The 21,855-nt window shown below is 32.4% G+C and overlaps 1 protein-coding gene and 1 pseudogene across 1 annotated transcript in view; one reads left to right on the top strand and one right to left on the bottom strand.

Annotated features, from left to right (window-relative positions):
- The window catches only part of LOC117920127 (trafficking protein particle complex subunit 8), a 52,559-nt gene extending 48,080 nt beyond the window's left edge, over positions 1 to 4,479 (bottom strand). The window contains exons 1-3 of the mRNA XM_034837485.1: positions 4,132 to 4,479; positions 3,938 to 4,032; positions 3,036 to 3,135 (exon numbers count right to left, since the gene is read on the bottom strand). Of these exons, the coding sequence (XP_034693376.1) occupies positions 3,036 to 3,135; positions 3,938 to 4,032; positions 4,132 to 4,312 (376 nt within the window). The 5' untranslated portion in view covers positions 4,313 to 4,479. The remainder of the gene's footprint in view (positions 1 to 3,035; positions 3,136 to 3,937; positions 4,033 to 4,131) is intronic.
- A 15,032-nt stretch (positions 4,480 to 19,511) lies between these two features.
- On the top strand, positions 19,512 to 20,106 carry LOC117920256 (annotated as a pseudogene).
- Positions 20,107 to 21,855: the final 1,749 nt, after the last annotated feature.

Genomic DNA, 21,855 nt, shown 5'->3' with positions numbered 1-21,855 from the left:
GAAGATACTATGCCTAACACTATTGTTTTAGAAAAAATAAAATGTTAAGGGGAACTAGTTGCAGTAAACTAAAATGGAAAAGGTTAGCAAGAATGGGAATGATTTTGGCCATTCACAATACCCTTTAAATTAAGAACAAACTACAGAATGTTTTTCAAAGCCTTAGACAATCAGGATGATGAAGGATTAGAAACGCCATTCACTGAGAAGAAGGTGTTCAGGGCTTTGTGGGATTTGAATGGGGATAAAACTCCAAGCCTGAATGGCTTTTCTACGGCTTTCTAGCTATTCAGCTAGGACTTTGTGAAAGATGAAGCATCGGGATTCTTTAAGGAGTTCCATGACAAGGAAAGTTTGAAAAAAGGTTGAATGCTACGTTTTTTGTGTTAAAACCCAAAAGATGGGGTGCAACTGACTTGAAAGACTTTAAACGAATTAGCTTGATAAATAGTTTGTATAAGCTCATACCTAAGGTGCTAGCAAGGTTGAAGAGGATGGTGGGAAAGTGGTATCTATGTTCCAAAATGCTTTTGTAGAGAGAAGGCAGATTCTTGATGCAATGCTTATGGCTAATAAGGCAATTGATCCTATGATGAAAAGTGGCTCCATTGGTGTAATTTGTTAACTCAATCTTGAGAAGGTGTGTGCTCTTGTCAATCAGGATTTTTTACTAGCCACTCTTTGAAAGATAGGACTTGGCTAATAATGGATTGAACAGATTAAATGGTACATCTTGACAACAAAATTTGCTATCCTAGTTAATAGCACCACCTAAGGGTTTTTTTTTCAAAGCTTTAGAGGTTTAAGACAAGGAACTCTCTCCCCACCTATTTATTTGTGTTGGCAATGGAGACACTCGGTTGTCTATTAGAGAGAGGTAGGGAGGGTGGTACTTTGTCGAGATTTAACGTGAGGGGAAAGAGCTATGGGGATGAAAGTGTCCCATGTATTGTTTCCCATTGACACCTTAGTCCTTTACAAGGCCACACAAAGTCAAATGATTCATTTAAGATGATTGCTTATGTGGTTGAAAACTATCTCCAAACAGAAAATAAACCTAGAGAAAAATGAATTGATCCCAGTAGAGAGGGTGGCAAATGTGGAGGATTTAGCCCCTTGAATTAAGATGTAGCATAGAGGAGTTTCCATCTACTTGGGTATCCCCAAGGGTCTCCTTCCAAATAGTTTGGGCTTGTGTGGAAGAAAGGTTTCGCCAAAGACTATCAATGTGGAAAAGACGATATACTTCTAAAGGGGGTAGGGGAGGACCCTAATTTGAATTACTTTGTCCAGTTTAACAATATATTTTTTATGCTTGTTCAACTTTCCCAAAAAGTGATACTGAGGCCAGAGAAAATTCAAATAGACTTCCTTTGAAGAGGTGAGGCTTTGGAGAAAAAGATATACTTAGTGAAATGGTCAATTGGCTATAAGGAGAAACCAAAGGATGGCGGGGAGGAGGATGGTCTTGGCATTGGATGCCTTTATTCAGTTAATATGGTTATCCTAGGGAAGTGGTGTTGGAGATACGCTTTGAAAGGAGAAGCGTCACTCAACGAAAGTATGGAGAGGAAGAGGTGGGTTGGAGTTCTTGCAAAGTGAGCGAAAGGTATGGAGTTTGGGTACAAAAAAATATCATAAAGGGATGGAACACAGTCAGCAGAAGAGTAACTTTTGAGGTAGGAAATGGGAGAAGGGTAAAGTTGTGGAAGGATAAGTAGTGTGGGGAAGAACACTTATGCATGTCTTTTCCCTTCTTGTATGTCTTAACATTTTCAAAAGAGGCTTGGATGGCAGACGTTTATGATGATTTAGGTGAAGGGAGCCCTTAGAATCCCTATTTCAATAGGAAGATTTGACAAATTATGTTACGATTTGACAAGCTATAATTGGTTTGGCTTATAAATATTGCAACTGATTTTGTATGGTTATATGTTTTATTTCTTTCCTTTAATTCTTCCTTGGAAATTTGCCTAGTAATTAGGTTTCCTGATTTAGTCTTAAATTAGCTATAGCCCAATCAACCCTTGTATGTATATAATTTGTTTTTTTTTTTTTTTGATCAATTTGTATGTATATAATTTGTACTCACCCTTTTGGAATTAAGATATAGTGAGAAGTTATTCATTCCTCAATTTCTCTTAAGACTTCAATGATTAGGAGTTAAATAATGTAAAGGCTTACTCTCTCAAGGTTGCAAGGAAGGTCAATAAGGAATAAAATGATAGAGTGGTCTGGATGGTCTCAAGGAAGGGAGTCTTCTCAATCCAATCTTTATATTCCATCATGGAGCTAGGTTTTATAATTCCTTTTCCATTTGGCATTATTTAGAAACGATGGATTCCATCAAAAGCAAGTTTTTATGCTTGGGAAGCTATATGGGGAAAGGTGTTGACTTTGAATCAACTTTAGAAGAGAGGGTGGTCCTTGATGAACAGATGTCCTCGCTGCAAAAATGAAGAGGAATCAACACCATATTCTCTTACATTGTGCCAAAGTAAGAGAACTATGGCAATTGTTATTCTCTCCACTGGATATTGTATGGATCCTTCCTTTTATAGTTAAGGAGACTATTTTAAATTAGCACAACTCTTTTGTGGGAAGAAAAGGTAAAAAGATTTGGAGAGTCACGCCCCTATGCATTTTTCAGGTAATTTAGAAAAAAAATAGATCGAAAAGCATTGGAAAGTAAGGAGCAGCCAACTCAATCATTAAAGTGTTCTTTCCCTAAAGTCCAGTAGCCTAGGTTATATATATATATAGTCCAAAGCCTTTGATTGATTTTGTAGATTGGATGGATCTAATTGAGGAAGGGATTAGTTTTTTGTTCTCTCCTCCATCTAGCAAAATCTTTTGATACCCATTGTATATGTCCTCTGAACATTGGTGCATACCTTTTCTTTATGTATTTATAATATCCTCTTACAAAAAAACAAGAACAATGAAAACAACAAACTATTGAATTTCATGTCATTTAAGAGCAAGAGAACAAAAATAACCAGACAAAGGAAAACAAACGAAGGAAGATAACTTACTAGATAGGACATCTTCAATTTGAGGTGGGTCTGAACACAAGTCAGAAAAGTCTTTCTCCCCAGCATGGGTAATAACCTCTTTCAGCTGCTCTTTTGCAACCTAGTTGAAATAAAAATGTCTTCAACAACAGATAGCCAATAACTCAAAAGGAAAAATTTTCACAATGCTACTACTAATATTACTAACATGCACAATAGTGCCAAATATTCAATAGTTCAAAGTGCACAACCAGCATAGACCCTCTTTTCTCAGTGTAGTTAACTACATAGTCAAACCAACACAAGGAAAATCAATCAATGCAAGAGTGAAAAGGCTTTTAACAACTTGGAATACAAGAAAATCAGCTCCAAGTGAACTTTAAGTTCTTGTGCTCCTACATCACATTGTTTATTTTCCAATATATTAAATATCTGCTACCCTCTTTTTGGGTAGGGAGAAATTAAAGAAAAGAACAGTAAACCGAGTTCCGAATGTTACTGTTATATATTGTTTTATTTTCCAAGAACAAGTGAAAAATTCATTTAAGAATCCATAGTTATTGCCTTAGGTTCATCCAAGAAGTATGAAGAAATACAAATTAATGAAAATTTAAGACTCAGAAGACCAGTCTCAACTGAAGTTTAAAATCCTCATATTCGCGTATCCCATTGCCTACTTCAAGATATATTATATCAGTTACCGTTCGATGAGAAGATTATGCAAAAGGACAGAAAATAAAATAAAATTATGTACAAATCCTATTGTACTATGTCGTTGTCTTCTCCCATTATCCTGTTTAAAATGAGAGCAACTGATGAACAAGTCCAAATCCTCTCATTGAGTTCAGCTAAGGAAAGGTTTAATTTCTTTCATTTTAAATTATTTTCTCGGCTACCAAGCACAGCATTAAGAAAAAAACTACCTCCAGATTCGGCTGTCGGATATCCGATGCATAAAACAATCGTAATTTGAATTTCTGAAGCCTATAAGGTTGATCGCTCGCCGTCCGTACTGGAACTGCCACAAATCAAAAGGATCCAAACACAATCATCTCAAATTTCACTCACCATTATACACAAATAGAGGCACAAGATACACATAGATGTATGATTTTACCGTCGATATTGTTAAAGGTACAGAAAGGAGTAAGCAATTCGACGAGGTTGAGGCCGTTCTTGAGGCAAGCTTCTTCGACAAGAGGAGTGCGGAGAACCATCACCACCGGAGTGATCTCGTCCAATAGCATTAGGCCAAGTGGCGAATTCGCCGGATCGGATTGCCCTAGCATCGTCGCCATCGTTGTCGTCGCCGCTGCCGGCCGGTGAGTGGATGGTAGTGAGCTTCTCCACTCGGCTTCAATGATGGTGCTGAGTCAAACTCATTCACTGGGTCGACTCGGCTTCTGAGGGAATTGCTCAGATCTCTGAGCGCCTTCTCTCTGTTGCGAGCCAATAGCCAAGGCAAGTCGTGGAGGTCTGTGACCCGTTTTCCCTTTTGGATTGTGAACTGTCTTTCGGACTATCCACTTTAGATCTGTTGGGCTTGGGCCTACAAATTTTTATATTGTTTAGGTGTTATTTTCTTAAAAAATAAATAATAATAAAATCATAAAATACATATTTGATAACGCATGTGAAAATTATTCTCCATTTTGAGGAAGAAAAAAAAATATAAATAAAACACATTTTTAATAACATACATAAAATGTGCTAATAAATTTTTCTCAAAATTCGTGGATGTTTGAAAAAATACCTCAAGAATCCATAGGAGGAATTGGAAAATCCAAACAATTTGAAAATAAAATTTTATTGATTTTCATTTGAAAAATATTTTTAAACAAATATTCTCAAGCTTTTAACATGATGATTGGTTACTAGAATAACATAACTTAATTGATTTTTTTTTAAATTTCTCTCTCTAAATTCATTTCTGTATTTTTTTTATTTTTTTAAATATGTTCACTATGGAAAAAGTCCTCATTTCCCTTCTTTTTTTTCTTAATAAGCTACACAACAAAATTTAAATGTTAAATATTTTCATTATTTACACAATTTCTCAGTGACTGCTTTTAAAATTCTATAACCTAAAATTAGACAAAAATATAAATATGAGAAATTTTTATAACCATAAGTTATACAAAATAAATACAATATATATACTACTTATAAAAGTTAGAGATGGTTTACATCTTTTGTTTCCAAAAACTACTCTTATCAATTTCTTTTTCTTTTTTTCAAAAATACCCTTCAACTCATCATTTATGTCAAGTGTTTGTAACCTACCCTATATTTATAGCAAGCCGAAGCCTTAAATAATAAATAAATAAATCAACTTAACAGTTTATCTCAAACATCATCATCATCATACCCAACTTATTACCCATTTTTCAGCCCCAACCCTTCTTTTTATGTTGGTTGTGAATAATTAAAAAAAAAAAATCAACTTACCAATTTACCATACATTACATATAATCAAGATAGTACAACATTGGACCCATTTGCAAACTCCTCACTCAGAACCAAATGGTGAGTCAATTGGTCCTTTGTTTCTATTGCACCGCGACAAAGTCTTCATGGAGAGCCGGTACTATACAATTAGCTTTATTCTTTTTCCCTATTCTGAAGTTTCTTTTCCATAGACAAATGAAGTTTTCTTTTCTTTTTATTTTTTATTTTTTATTTTTTTGGAATAGTAGTGGGATTTTTAAGGGGGAAATGGGGTTTTGATTGTCTCAATAAAACAAACACAAGGGAATCGAAAGATTAAGGACTAAGATGGTGAAGTCACCATATTGTTGTATTTATACCTTGATCAATTGGGTTGTTCTCAATTTGATAGAACTCAGATTTGGATGGAAATGTTACTTTGATGCATAAACCGAGTTTTTAAAAATGCATGAAAAGATATGAAAAACCTAAGTGCACCAATGCATTCATTTTACATATGTTTCCTATTATTAAAGGTCTTTTAATTGCATTGGTCATGCATCTATTGGGTCCTTTGATGAATCTCCAAATTAAAACTTGAAACTCTTTATAATTCAAACCAATTAGTAACTTAACCATGGTTTGTTATCATTAAAACACGATTAAGAGAACCCTTAGGCTAACATAAGGTATTCATCAAACATTGAAACATCACCAAATGACATGAAAACCACCCTTATAACACTTTGTGTACCCAGAGGTAACAATGAATGTAACTGAATGTACCACTTCAAACAATGCATAACTTTATATTCACACACCTAGTCAATAGCAAATGGAAAATTATATAGTTGATTCATTAAGGAATACAAAGAAATCTAATATCTTGCATAAGGTATTTCTTAACAGAGATGACAAAACTAACTTTAGGTGTTAAAAGTTAAGCATAATAAATGTGCACTTAATTGTCAAAGGTTACAACAACATAACCTCAAAAGACAAAGAATGTATTCATCCCACTTACATTTGAATAAGCAATTATCCAAATGATGATAATAATGTTAATTATCTTTAGTAATATTGACCAAAACTAAAAATCTTAACTTCAAATAGAGATATTTTGGACAACTATTTCCTTTGCACGAGCCTAGAAGTGTATGTTAAACAATGAAGCTAGAAATGTACGTTGGACAATTGTTTCCCATCCATGATATATAGAATACCAACTTAGATGTCCATTAAACAAAGACTAGATGGATACAACATTTCCAGTTTTATCACAATGTTACTCTTACATTAAAGGGTTGTACCCTAAGTCAACATCAATCACAACTCACATCAAAAGTGTACATCATTCAACCAACATTAAGAATTTATAGCGAAAAAATTGATGTTAACATTACAATTATTGTACCTTCAACTTGTACAAGGGTTGGGTGGCATGCTAAGGATTTACTTAATTGACCTTGGTACATCATTAAAACAAAAAGTGTTAATTGTCATTGTTTGCAAACAATGTCAAACATATCTCAATCACGTTAAGGCTAAGACTACAGAAGTGTATAATAGTTCTCTTCTAAAAGAGAAACTATTTTTATTTACAAGTAACAATGTTTTTTACTTAAAATACCACCGCCTTTATGCAGAACATGTTGGAATCGCATCACAATTGAACTGATCTAAGTTATTTCATCTTATTAATTTAGATGAAAATCAAGATTACGCACAAATATATTATCTTCTAATAAACTTAATACGAGCTTTGAAAAGGCATTTTGTTCTTTAATTTATTTACTTAATCATAAAAATTAATATCTCTATAAAAATAATATTATTTATATTTTATCACTATCATGATTTATGTAAATAAATAAAGATACAAAGACATTAACTTCAACAATCAACCATGACTTGCCAATTTTTCACCAATGGTCGAAATGTCTTACAACTTTTTCCCTTGAATGTCCAATTCAATATCAAATACATTCATATTGAAAAATAATAGAAGGTTCTATCTTCATGACCAATTCAATATTCTCATATCCTTTTTCTAATCTCCTTAATACAAGGGTGACCACAATTGATAGATCATAAGATAATAATAACTAGAGTCAAACTCATTATAGTGCACAAATAGTGATCAATGGAAAATTTTTGGCGGAATGAACATAAATGAGGATCTTAATTTAGCAACAATCGGGTTTCTACTAAATAAAAATAAATAAATAAATAAAACATGGTCAAAGAATGGGATTGACAAGTTACATGATAAGAAGAAATATATTTATTCTCTATGATACCCATCTAAATAGGTACTCTTTAATTTCTCAGATAATATACTACTACAACTATGTTTTCATCCAAACAAAATATGAAAGTTAGAATTAACATGCTTTAGTAATTATAACCAGGTATGGAAGGTTAGCAATTCTTCATCTACAAATGCCTCTTCCACAAAAAAAAATGCAAATACTCAGTATAACAAAGCTAAACAAAACAATCACATATTGTAAGATCAAGTTCACCAAGTATTGGAATTGAAATGATATATCAAATTATTTGTCATCATACACATATTGGTATGAATATCGACACACTAAAATTAAGAAGGAAATTGGGTATTTGTAAGCGATCACAAATCCAAGCATGAATTACAAAGGCCACAATGAATATGATGGTGGTGAAAGCAATGTTGCAACATAATCAATCAAGTGTTTTCATCATCCAATATATAATCTCGGACACAAGACCAAGGTTCAAACTAAGAAACATGCAATTTATATCAATCAAACTTCTTATTTCCTTTTAAACAAACACTCAACAAAACTCTGATAAAACTCTGTCCTTGAATTTGTTTTTGAAAAAACATAGGAAAAAGAATTAAAAATAAATTAATTAATTGAATATCACATTTAACCTTTTTCGTTCTTGGCAACCAAGCGACTATAAAGAAAAAATTAAAGTTCATATTTGTTATTTATCTTTTTTTCCAACACTCTCTCAAAAACCAAATAGATTATACACCAAAATCAATTTTTGCATCAAATCAATGACCCTATCCAAAACTCAATTTAAAACTTCAAACCATATAATGTAAAAGCAATATCAAACATATATCATTATCTATAGAAAATAAGAAACAAAAATTCCACCAAAATGCTAAGGATGTATTTTAGCCTATATGGGATTTAACTTAGAATTGAAAGTAAATATTTCATTTCACAAACATCAAAGTATTAAATCATGTGTTTGGAGTTTAACGAATTCAAATTCAATCTCAAATGTGCATTAAGAACCCAAAGAGAAGGTTTCAAATTAGGTTTTCAAGTTCCAATTCCAAGAAACCTAACACAACCTCACTTGTGAGGTTCAAATAACAAAACTAGTAATTTTTTGAGTTCATCCCTAATTTTCATTAAGCGAATAATACCAACTTTTTCTCGTATAATTCAATACTTCTTAAATTATTACCATATGCCTTGAATATTTCAGGAAACAAATACCTAATTTTCAAAAAATACATCATGGTGTCATACAACCATCTACAAAATGTTCTAATTATATGTTTCCATATTTCTAACATGCACCCTAATCATTTACATCTGCTTATCATATATTCTCCAAATTACTTCAAAAATTCAGGGATACTCAATTTATCACTATAAATCATAATAAATCTCTATGCATGTCTTTATATATGTAAACTTTCAAAGTACATCAATTTCCATTCTTCTAATAACTCATTTGCTTTCCAAGAAAATAAAGGAAAAGAAAATTTCCAATTTTTCACATTTTGTGAATTAGAATATGAAAAAGGAAAAGGGTACAAAGTTTAATGCTAGACCAAACTGAATCAAGCTCAATTCAACTAAAACAACATTCAAAAAACTACATCCCTCTTTATTTTCCCATATTTTCTTAGTAACCAAACAAAGTACCAACTCAAACAGAAATTAAATTCCCCAATAACCCATCACCAAAACAACTAGTTTCACAAAAACCCCAACAACTTCCAAAGAAATTCCCATGGACCCATCACAAAAAGACCCAATCAAAGAAAAACCCCTAACAAATTCCAAATAAATTCATCTATAAAAGGCATGGAAAAAAACAAAGGAAATAATGACAAGACTCACTATGGGAGGATGGCATAAGAATAAACCCTAAACGGTTGGAGTTTGGTAGGAAATCAGGATCACTGGTGGGAATCCATGGTGTTTCCACAACCTCAGGAGATACAATTGTTGAAATTAGAGAAGAGAACAAATAAATAGTGCATGTAAACCACCAATTTTCCTACTGCTTTCGTCTTCACTCATTTTCCAAGGGTTATAGATTTGAAGAGATAGAGGGTTTCTCACTCCCTTTCTACCAACACAAAGTCGATGTCATAGGCAACGAACCTCATGTAGAGATGGAAAAATGGTTGGGCCACTTTTTCCAAGACATGAGGGTTAAGGCTCCACCAAGTAAGCCCATTTCATGGGGTTAGGGCTCCACCAGAGAACAGATGTTGATTCATTTTAGTTTTCATTTCAATCAGTTTTTAATTTTGTTTTATTATGGTTTAACATGTATTATTATGTTTTAAAAGGACAATTATGTTTCAATAAGTTTTTAAGGTGGTGGTAAGTGATAATTTTTCAGCCAATGGAGGAGGCTAACGTGGCTACCACATTGCCTTGTTGGCTAGTGTGGGTGCCAGCCAAAAAGACACTCCAAGGGCATTTTCAGCCAATATGGGGAGGACACTGTACTAGTGCATGAAATGGAATTTTTTTGCCTAAAAATGCACTACTCATGAAATAGCCCTTCTTGGTTTTTTTTTTTAATCTATAATTCCTAAATTTTACATACTTACATAAGTCCCCCTTCCCCCTAATATAAAATATTTAGTTTATGTAGATGATCACTAATTTACCTAAAAAAAAACTGTGTTCGGGTCTTACATGTTAATACTAGACCAGATTTATTGACAATTAGATTGTCTAATTTCTTTATCCTTTGGTTTCATTTGTTCGTATGTGGGTCACATTTCTTCATTTGTTTAGGATGTACTTATCTCATTACCTTGCTCATAGTCTCATTCGGTTATATCAAAGTCTTAATCATTCCTATTTTAACAAATTTATTGAAAATTACTTTATTTAAATTTTCTATAATTTTTGTTTATTTTTATTTTTTGGTACCTCGACTTCTTTTTTCATATCATAGTCTCATTTCATTGTACCTTGATATTATTTGTTTATAATTAGGTTTCATATCTTTATATTTTACTCTTATTTGGATTTACCTTGCTCCCATTAATTCGTACAAAGATTTTATTTATTCACATTATGTTATTTTGTTGTCTCTTAGCCCTAATGCTTATACATTATCATAGTCTTATTTTATTGTACCTTAATCCTATTTTTTTGTATCTTGGGCTCATAACTTCCTACTTGACTCTCATTTGGTTTTACATTAGTTCATTAATTGATACCTTTATCTCATCATTTTCTTATACTACAGTTCTATTTTATTGTACCTAGTCCTACATGTTTGTACCTTAGTCTTAATTTTTTGTACTTTGATCCCAAGACTTCATATAACTTAGGTCTCATTTCTTCATACTTTACCTTTATGATACAAATTACTTGTCCTCATTTTCTTTTACCTTTGTCCAACTTGTTCAAACTATGGGCTCATTTTCATATATGTTGACAAATTTTATTAAAAATTGGTTTGTTTAACTTCTTCACACCTTGGTCTTATTAATTCATATTTGAATCCCATTTCTTCATAAATTTAAGATATAAAGTAGCCAATCCAATTCACCAAAACTACTTCCAAGCACCATATTCCACTACTCTAGAGAGTGTAACTCATCTATGTAGTGCAAATTTCATAAAAGGTCATAATACTCTCTCAGCAACAACATTCCCCAATACAACCTTCCAGTCTAAAGTGTTTCACTATAAATTTGTGCACTTATAGTTATTGCATAAGATATCTTATCTTCTAAAATTGACCATTTTTCTCTATTGTAATATAATAAAGCTTAATATGTAATAATTTAAGGAGAAAAAAAAAACAAACAAAGATAGGATCACTATAGCTTAAAGTATCCTAGTTGTCATCCTCTAGTATCACCATGTTAGGATAGAGTCCTTCAAAACATGACATAATCTAACATTCATTGGATTTATTATTTATTTCATAATATTCAAGTTTCCAAATTCTTTAGATCTTATTCCATGCATTACATTATGAGCATTCATATCTGACATCTTTTGCATTATACATGATTTTGGTATATTCAGAGTTTCATGGAAGATTCAAGTCATGAGTTCCTTGGAATTAGATGACTTATTTACAACTGATTCATGGACTTATGACAATTCATTTAAGCCTGTAGTGCACCACATCCTAATTTGAGGGATCTTGGTCATCAAAATGGGTCGTCCATGGTGAGTGCACTAATGTGTACGATTACACATTAGATAGGACCTATGATGAGCCATGGTTATTGGAAAACCCCGAATTGCTCAATTCACATGCCTTAGATCATTAGGATGCATTCAACCCTATCATAGGCTCTCTATATCTAAGCTCAATAGAAAACTTGGTATTCAAAAACCAATAATAATACAAAAAATCTAGAGATTACTCACATACTTGTGATTTGGATGTTCTTTATCGATTCCTATTAGGGTAGAACACTCCAAACCTATAAATGATATCATAAACTCAATAATCACCCCATTTTCCTATTCCTTCCTCCTTGATGACTCCTCCTTGAGTTTAGGCACAGAAATGGTAGAGATCTCTAGGTTGAAGGCTAGGGTTTTCTCTCTTTGGACTGAAGGGAAATGTAGCAAGACTAAAGCCCTCACCCCTAAGAGGAGTGTTTATTAGTTTCCTATGGGGCTTAAGTGACTTAAGCCCACCATGAGTTTGGATCACTTAATATAACCATAAGTTTGCTAATTGATTAATTAAACCAATAAGGCTTAAATTAGTCTAGCCCAATCCATAGATATTGTTCACTTACCCTCATGCAACCTCGCATAATTAGCAAAACACCCTTATGCACATAAGTGAACTAAAAACCTATCCAACTCTTATAAACCATATCATCAAGGAATATAAGCTTGAACGAAGATCATTTTGACCCATAGGACAGTAATGGCTTCCTCAAAATCCAATTACGAAGTTGACTTAAAGTCCCATTATAGAGATTCAACTATGCTCCAATACCCTACATATATTACACGAGACACAAGTGCTCAGATCTATGACCTGTTATTCACTATATGTAGTCTTCCCATGAACTAGTCGTCTATAGTCTATCAAGATGAGAACTATCAGCCTTTCAAGACTATCTATACTATCCTCAAGTTATAGATCCTCCTATTATATGAACAATTGACATACTCTAACTCACTAAGATCATATATTAATTTCCACTAAAGGAATTACTACGAGCCCATGGATTTCATGATCATACATCCTTAGGATCACCTAAGGAAACATAATGTCTCAAAGTTGATGAGATATCATGGTGTTTTTATTAAGAATACTTGTTGCTACTACTTCCATCAATAGTAACCCAATCCATAGGGAATATATGATCACTTTAGCATCTCACCATAGGTCAAAGTCATTGCTAACTTTGGCATAAACTCAGTATTCTCTCAAGGTTAAGATAATACAATGTAGCAACTTGGTGAAGTCATAACTACCCGATAACCTATGTCATGACTCATTGTGAATCCTATCCAATATGTTACCATATACACTAGTGCACTCACCATGGGAACATCATCCCAATGGCCAAGACTCATTATTCTTTCAATTAGAAGGTGGTGCACTACAACCTTAAATGGATTATCTAAGTCCATGAACTTACTGTGAACAAATCATTTATTTGTAAGGAACCCATAACTTGAATCTTTCTTATAACTCTTAATGCATCCCAATCATGTACAATGCAAAAGATTCTAGGTGAGAATGCTCATAAAGTATAATGCACAGAATAATGATAGATAAAAGTAAAACTAGAATATCATTAAATAAATAATGGATTCCAAAACTATTATGTTAAGCTTTTAAGATATCTATCCTAATATTCTCCCACTAGCCCTCAAAGCATTATGTTATCAATGCATACTAGATACTCATTTAAAACCTAAGACATTCTTATAACTATCAAAGACTTTTTTCATCAATGTCTTGGTTAAAGGATCCACCGGGTTGTCTAACAAAACTATCTTTTCCAACTATTATGTCACCCCTTTGAACTATCTCAATACTCTAGAACACAAGCACATAATCTCTCATTCTCCTAAGATACTTGAGTATATGCTTAACTATTGTCTGGTGTTTTGGACTTGGATTTATTGAAATCAACTCACCATACCTATAATAGAAAATATTTGATCTAGCACATAACATTACATGCAAAGTTGAGATTAAGCCCCTAAAAGCAAAACATGATGTAACAAAGTCAAACTTAACTATCCCCTTACCATCTATTTTATGCAATGACATTTACTTGAGCATTCAACCCATATCTCTTGCATTGTACATAACTTGGGGTGTATTAGGAGTTGCACAAAGGATATAAGTCATGAGTTCCTTATAAGTATATAAGTTGTCTATAGTTAGTTCATAGATTTGGGCAATCCAGTAGAGACTGTAGTGCACCACCTCTTAATTGGAAGGATGACTTGTCTTGGCCGTTAGGATGGGTTTCCCATTGTAAGGGCACTAATATGTGTGATACTTACAAGACAGGACTTATAATGAATCATGAAACAAATTTATCAATTGTCATGATTCACCAACGTACTATACTACATAGACTCTCAACCTTGAGAGGATATTGAATCTATGCCAAAAGTAATAAGATGCTTTGACCTATGGGTGAGGCCCTAAAGTGGTCATATATCCTTATGAATTAGGTTACTATTGATGAAGGTTGGTGGCAACAAGTATTCTCAATAAAGACACCATGATACTTATGGGATTAAGACAGTGTGTCCCCTTGGATGACCAAAAGGACATGCGATCATGAAATCTGTAACCGGAATAATTTTTTTAGTAGAATTTGGCATATGCTCATTGAAGCTAGAGTATGTTAGTTGATCACATAATAAGTGAGATTTGTAACTTAAGGATTTGAGAGGTAATCTTCATAGGTGATAGCACCTTGTTAGATTATGGACACCAGTTCATATGGGGCTTACATTTAGTTAATAGTAGGTCAAAAACCTAAACTTTGTCTCATTGTTACTACATAGGATACAGGAGTGCAGTTAATTCTTTTTAGTGGAATGTAAAATCAATTTTAGAATTAGATTATGAGGAATCCAATACTCTTGTGGGTCGTAATGGTCCCCACTCTAATCTCATATACCATGATGACACAATTTATGAGGGTTGGATTGACTCTAGGTTCATTCTTGAACATAAGGGTGTTTTGATAATTATGCAAGGTTGTACAAATAATAATGAACAAGTTCTTTGGATTGAGTTAATTGATTAATTAGATGACCCTATGTGGTTAATTAATCAATTAGGACTCGTTTTGGACTAAGTAACCCAAGTCTTGGTGGGCTCAAGCTACTTAAGCCCAGTAAGGGAACTTTCTAAATACCCTTTAGGGGTTGGGTTTCCATCACTTTTAGTGTAAAAGTTGTCTTCCACCTCCAAAGAGAAAGAGCCTAGGATTTATCCATTCCAAAGCCTACACTTTGGGGTGTTAAGATCGTGGTTCAAGTCATTGGATAAAAGATCTTGGGTATACGAGACCTTCAAGCATGTTTTTCACCACCAAGAATTGATCTAGGAACATCTAGATCTAGGTATGAATACTATATCTCTAGATCTATAGTTAATAATGATCTTTATTGCCATTTTATTTTGTTATGATATATTTAGATATTCGTAAGGATAGATGCATGCACCTTACGAGATCCAAGGATAGGGAACAAAGTAATTTGAGGTTCCTAACAACTAGTATCAAAGCCCTAGGTTAGGTTCTAGTATGTTAGATCCTTTATAGGGTATGCTAACTTTGTTTTATTCATCTCATGACCCAAATGAATGAATGAATGTCATTATTACTTTTGGATTTACTAATAATTATCGGTTGTAAAAATTGTTTCCTTTCAATAGACAGGTTGTAAGATCCATTATAAGAGCATAGGAATTTTTTATTATTGTAAAAATTTTAGTTTTTTATTATTGTAAAAATTTTAGTTTTTTATATCCATTTATTGTGACCCAAGAAAAAAGAAAGATTTTTTAAGTTTCTTTTTTAGATTCTATGGCGACCCAAGAAAAAAAAATTCTTAGAAGTTCTTATTTTGAGATCTATGGCAACATAGTGACATCAAATTTAACTCAAAATTGAGACTACCTCTTGTGAGTTTAAAAAATATATATATTTATAATATTATAAAAGTATAAATTATATTAACCATTAATCTTCTTCTTCCTTCTTGAATTAGAATTATTGGGGGTGGAAATTTCCATATCATACAAAAATAAATATTATAATATATAAAATTAGATGTCAATTAAAAAATATATTTTATATTATTTTATCTTTTTTTTTTTTTGAAACAATTTTTTATAAGAATGCAATTGCTTGGAATTCTATCATTTCAAGATACAATCAAATTATTATAAAACTAATAATTTTATGTAATAAATTTAATGTATAACAATAATTAATATATTATTTATATATAATATTATAAATTAATTATTTTTATATATTATGTATAAATACAATATTATAGAAGTATAAATTATATCAACCGTTAATCTTCCTTTTCTTTCTTGAGTTAAATTATTCTAGGTGGGAATGTCCATATCATAAAAAAATAAATAAGATTATATAAAAAAAAATTAGATGTCAATTAAAAAAATATTTTAAATTATTTTACCTTAATTTTTTTAAACAATTTTTTTATAAGGATGAAATATGTTATTTTATTTTAATTTTTTCAAAATAGTTTTTGATAAGGATGCAATTGCTTGGAATTCAATCATATCAAGATACACTCAAATTATTATTATAAAAATTAATAATTTTATGTAATAAATTTAATGTATAACAATAATTAATTTATTGTTTGTAAATAATACTATAAATTAATTATTTGTTACATTATGTATAAATAACAATGTTATAAAAGTAATCTTCATTTTCCTTCCGAGTTAGAATTCTTCAAGGTTTGAAATATCAGTAGATACAGAGATATATCGGAACTTGAATTTTACGGATATATTGGAAATATTGGAGAAATACAAGTGGATATTTTGATAAAAATATCGATGTAGTGAAAATTATTCAAAATTCATAGAAATACTTGAAAAAACTCCAAAAAATGATAAAAATAAGCAAAAATATAATGTTAAAGTTATTTTGTAAGTGTAATCGATATAAGTACAATTAAAAATAATATTTATCAAGTTTTTATAAAAAAAAATTAGCTTAAATTCCTTTAATATATTTATATTCATTTATTTTAAAAATGAAAAAATACTTTTATTAAAACATGTTTTATTACATTTTAAATTAAAAAAATTAAATTGATCTATATAAAATATTTCATTTGAGATTTAATTTCTAAACTTTTATTAAAAATATGTTATGACAATTTTTTCCATTAACATTTATTTATTTAAATAATTAAAATTATTAATGATTTATCTTATCAAATTAATTTTAATTTATAAAATATTAGGACTTCATTAAATTTTTTTATATTGTAGCAAATTTTGAGTGAGTGAAAATAGGATTAATGAAATAAATATGAAAAATAGTTATAAATAAAAGGATAATATAAAATAAAATGATAATATAAATTTAAAATAAATAATTTTAAAATGGATAAATTAAAAATAATTCAAAAAATCACAAATTATCAGTGATTTATCAAAGTTTTTTTCAACTACCCTCACCCGTCGCCTCATGCTCAATTTTTTCGCCGATGTATCTCCCTACAACCAATATTTTGGCAATTTTTTCGATTTTTCTTGATTTTTATCCCAACCAATTATTAATGGTTGATTTTGTTTCAACCACCGTCGATCGATATTTCGCCAATATTTCGGTGAAAAAATTCGATTTTTCAAACACTAGAATTCTTGTAGGTGGAAATGTCCATATCACACAAAAATAGATATTATTATATATAATATAAAATTGTATGTTAATTAAAAAATATTTTATATTCTTTTATCTTAATTTTTCCAAAACAATTTTTGATAAGAATGCAATTGCTTGGAATTCAACTATCTCAAGACACACTCAAATTATTATTATAAAATTAACAATTTTATGTAATAAATTTAATGTATAACAATAATTAATTACTTTTTATTTGTTATGTATAAATAATAATGTTATTAAAGTATAAATTACATTAACCATTAATCTTCCTTTTCCTTTTCAAGTTGGAATTCTTGGAGGTGGAAATGTCCATATCATACCAAAATAAATATTATTATATATAAAATTAGGTGTCAATTAAAAAATTATTTCATATTATTTTATCTTAAATTTACCTACATTAAATATATTATATTTAAGTTGTTGGAGAATATTGACCAAAAGTTTAATTTTTTATTAAATTAAATTTCTAAGATAAAATTCAAAATTAATTAAAAGAAACAATATCAATATACGTGTTATGCCTCTGGGATTTTTTTTTTGTTTAAACATCGTTTTAAAAACCGGACCGAGTTGGCTGGTCTGACCGTTGGCCAATCACGGTTCCGGTCTGGTCCGACTAATAGAGTTGGCCAAGGGTTGAACCAAAATCGAATCAATTGAATTGGCAATCAAATCAGTGAAACGGACGGTTCAACTTCTTTTTTTAAGCTAATTTTTTTTAAGCAAAATAACTTCTTATTCTTTTTTTTCCCTAAGGGAATCAAATCACTTTATAAGGAGCCCATCCAACCCATTTGTCATCAAGCCCAATAAGTTTTTAGTCTTACAAGTTAATGATTCTTACATGTCTTTTATACCCTACAATCCCTACATATTTGTAGACCCTCCATTTTATCCTTCTAGCACATGTTTTATTAGGTATTTGTTCAATACTTTACAATAATTCCCTGGTGGCCTATTACTACTCATGTAGCCTATCTTTTCTAAGCCACCTTGGGGACTTTGATTGAGGGATTTACCTAACCCCATTATGACTCTTGGCAACCCTATTTAGACTTAGGATCACTTAGGCACCTTAGGATCACTTAGGCACCTTAGACCCACTTAGGCACCATAGGCCCACTTAGGTACCTTAGGCCCACTTAGGCACCTTAGACTCATTTAGGCATCTTAGGCCCACTTAGGCACCATAGGCCCACTTAGGCACCTTAGGCCCACTTATGCACCTTAGGCCCACTTATGCACATTAGGCACCACCTTAGGCCCACTTAGGCTCACTTGGGCCCATTTTGGCTCTCCCTGGCCTACTTAGGTATACCTAGTCTTGCTTAGGTCACCTCTCAAGTAGAATTGTATGGCTTGTATGACTAACACGTGATTGATTTTTTTTTATTCTTATTTTTTTTAATTTTTTTAATCTTTTTATTATTATTGCATGCATTTAATAATTATATTTATTTTGTTTAACTTTTTTTATTTACTTATTTAATTGAAAATTGCTTGAATTGCTTTGAATTGAAATATGCATTGGTTTCCTAATTAAATCATAGAATTATGTAATTTAGTCTTTCTTGTTTTTTCTTTTTCTTTTTTTTTTTAATCTTCTTTTATTTTATTTATCAATCTCATGATTTTCATTAGTTTCTTTTTTTTTTTTTATAAAAAAATTAAGCTTATTTTGTTTTGTTTTGCATGAGGAAACGATTACACATATGAGAATAAAGAAGACAAGGTACAAGATTTACAGCAGGAGATACAAGCACTCCACATTGCTATTGAATCACTATGACTAAGGCCTAGATTTTCAAATGCTTAGGCGCTAGAAGCTGGGAAGACTGAAAGTTAGGGTTTGTTTTTTTTTTTTTTTTTTTTTTTTTTTTTTGGGCGAGCTTGAAAGCATGGAAGCAGTAGTGGTCGACACTGGTTCCAAGTTTCTCAAAGTTGGATTCACTATTCTATATCAGGCTCCTTCCATGATAATTCCTACCCAAATGAAACGCACACTTGAAGATGGACCCTTGACAGACAATTCGTTATTTGAGGACATTACTGTTGATTTAGTTGTGCGAGGTTTTATTAGAGATTGGGATGCCATGGAAGATTTTATTTACAGACCCACTTTCAACTCCCAAGGCTTTCAAGGAACAATTGGTGCAATTGATGTTTGAAACATTTAATATCTCCGACTTTTATGCATCAGAGCAAGTAGTATTATCACTTCATGTTGTTGGACGAATCTCAAGCTGCATTGTTGATATTGGTCATCGGCAGATAGTTATTGCACCAGTAATTGAAGGTGCAGTTCAGCATATTGCCTCGAGAAGATTTGAAATTGGAGGTGTTGATTTGACAGAGTTGCTTGCTCGGGAACTTAATAAATCCATCCCAATGGTGAATCTCAACATAACTGACGTTGAGAGGTTAAAAGAGCAATATTCATGTTGTGCTGAAGATGAACTTGCTTATGAGAATATCCTTGATGTACACGACTGAATGGAGGAATATGCCAGGATGCACCTAAAATGGAAAAGAAGCAATCAAAAGAGAAATTGCAAGACAAGGCGCAGGGAACTGTCAGCATTGGTAGGCAGTCCCAATCCAAAATCAAGCGGCAGTTGCTTACATGCCTGCGATGGGCCACACACCAATACTTCCTCTTGTACTCCACCCTTACCCACCGCCATTGATCTCTACACTCTCATATCTTGTCTCATTCTTCACCAGAAAAATTCTCTCTCATCCCGAAAAATGTTTCCTGGCAGAGTTTTGCTTGCAACACTTATGTTTTTCTTTGACAATTCAGTTGGGTGAGTCGTTCATGCCCTTCAATATGTGGCCTGATCTTATTGCAAAGAGCAAGGAATGTGGGACAGATGTTATCCAAGTTTATGTATTTTGGAATGGGCATGAGCCAGTGAGATGATAGTATAACTTTGAAGGAAGATATGATAATGTCAAGTTTGTGAAACTAGTGGGATCTAGTGGGTTGTATTTCCATCTCCGCATTGGTTCTTATCTTTGTGCCAAATGGAATTTTGGGGGCTTCCCTGTGTGGCTACGTGATATCCCTGGTATAGAATTTAGAACAGACAATGCACCATTCAAGGATGAAATGCAGCGAGTTGTTAAAAAGGATCTGATGTAGAAGGAAATGTTTTTCTTTTGGCAAGGTGGTCCAATTATTATGTTGTAGATTGAGAATGAATATGGAAATAATGAAAGCTCATTTGGTTAGAGATGGGAGGACTATGTAAATGGGCTGCTAGAATGGCTCTTGAGCTAGAATGCTGGGGTTCCTTGGGTTATGTGTCAACAAGTTGATGCTCCAATATTATTATGAATGCTTGCCACGGATTTTATTGTGAGGGTTTTTGGCCAAATTCAACAAACAAACCCAACATATTGACAAAGAATTAAGTTGGTTGGTCTAAGAATTGGGGTGGAAAGGACCCATGTTGAACTGCGAAGATCTTTATTATTCGGTTGCCCGATTTTTTCCAAACTGGCGGCACATCCCAAAACTATTACATGTATCACGGTGGAACCAATTTTGGTAGAATAGCTAGTGGTCCATACATTACGACATCATGTGATTATGACACAGCTCTGGATGAATTTGGAAATTTGAACCAACCAAAACGAGGACATTTGAAGTGAATGAGAAGGAGTGCATAGGTATAAGGACGAAATATGAGCTATGTTCAGAGAAGAGAGAGTCTTGACCATGTTGTAATGACGCGGGTGATTAAGACTCTCTTCGGGCTGGTGAGTTGTCTTCCCATGTTGGTGGAGTCAACGAGTAGGAGGAGGGCTGAAAAGGGGAGTTTTCTCTTAGTAGAGAGGAAGATTGGCGGCACCAAAATGGGAAGAAGATGGGCAACACCAAAAATAAGATGGGAAGCTGGCTGCAAAAAGGATGAGAACTAGCAGGAGGGAAAAAGGAATTTTATAGAGGAGCGGACACCGATTCTGATCGTGAGAAAGGTGCAATTGCACCATTAGAAGGGGAGCATGAAAAGGTGCAGCCGGAGAAGAAAGAAAAGAATTCTAGAGATGAGCGGACACTGATTCTGATCGTGAGAAAGGTGCATTCGCACCATTGAAAGAAAATTCCTAGCACGTGGAGAAGGCTCAGAAAGTTTGGTTTTGCCGGAAAGGAGGCTTGGATGAAGCACGCATCCAGAAAAAAAAAAAAAAACGGCCACACCAAAGAAAGAACATTTTGAGCACGTGATAAAGGGT

Source organism: Vitis riparia, chromosome 8 (assembly GCF_004353265.1).
Source record: "Vitis riparia cultivar Riparia Gloire de Montpellier isolate 1030 chromosome 8, EGFV_Vit.rip_1.0, whole genome shotgun sequence".
NCBI classification, from domain to species: Eukaryota; Viridiplantae; Streptophyta; class Magnoliopsida; order Vitales; family Vitaceae; genus Vitis; species Vitis riparia.
This window is presented reverse-complemented; position numbering and strand designations above follow the sequence as displayed.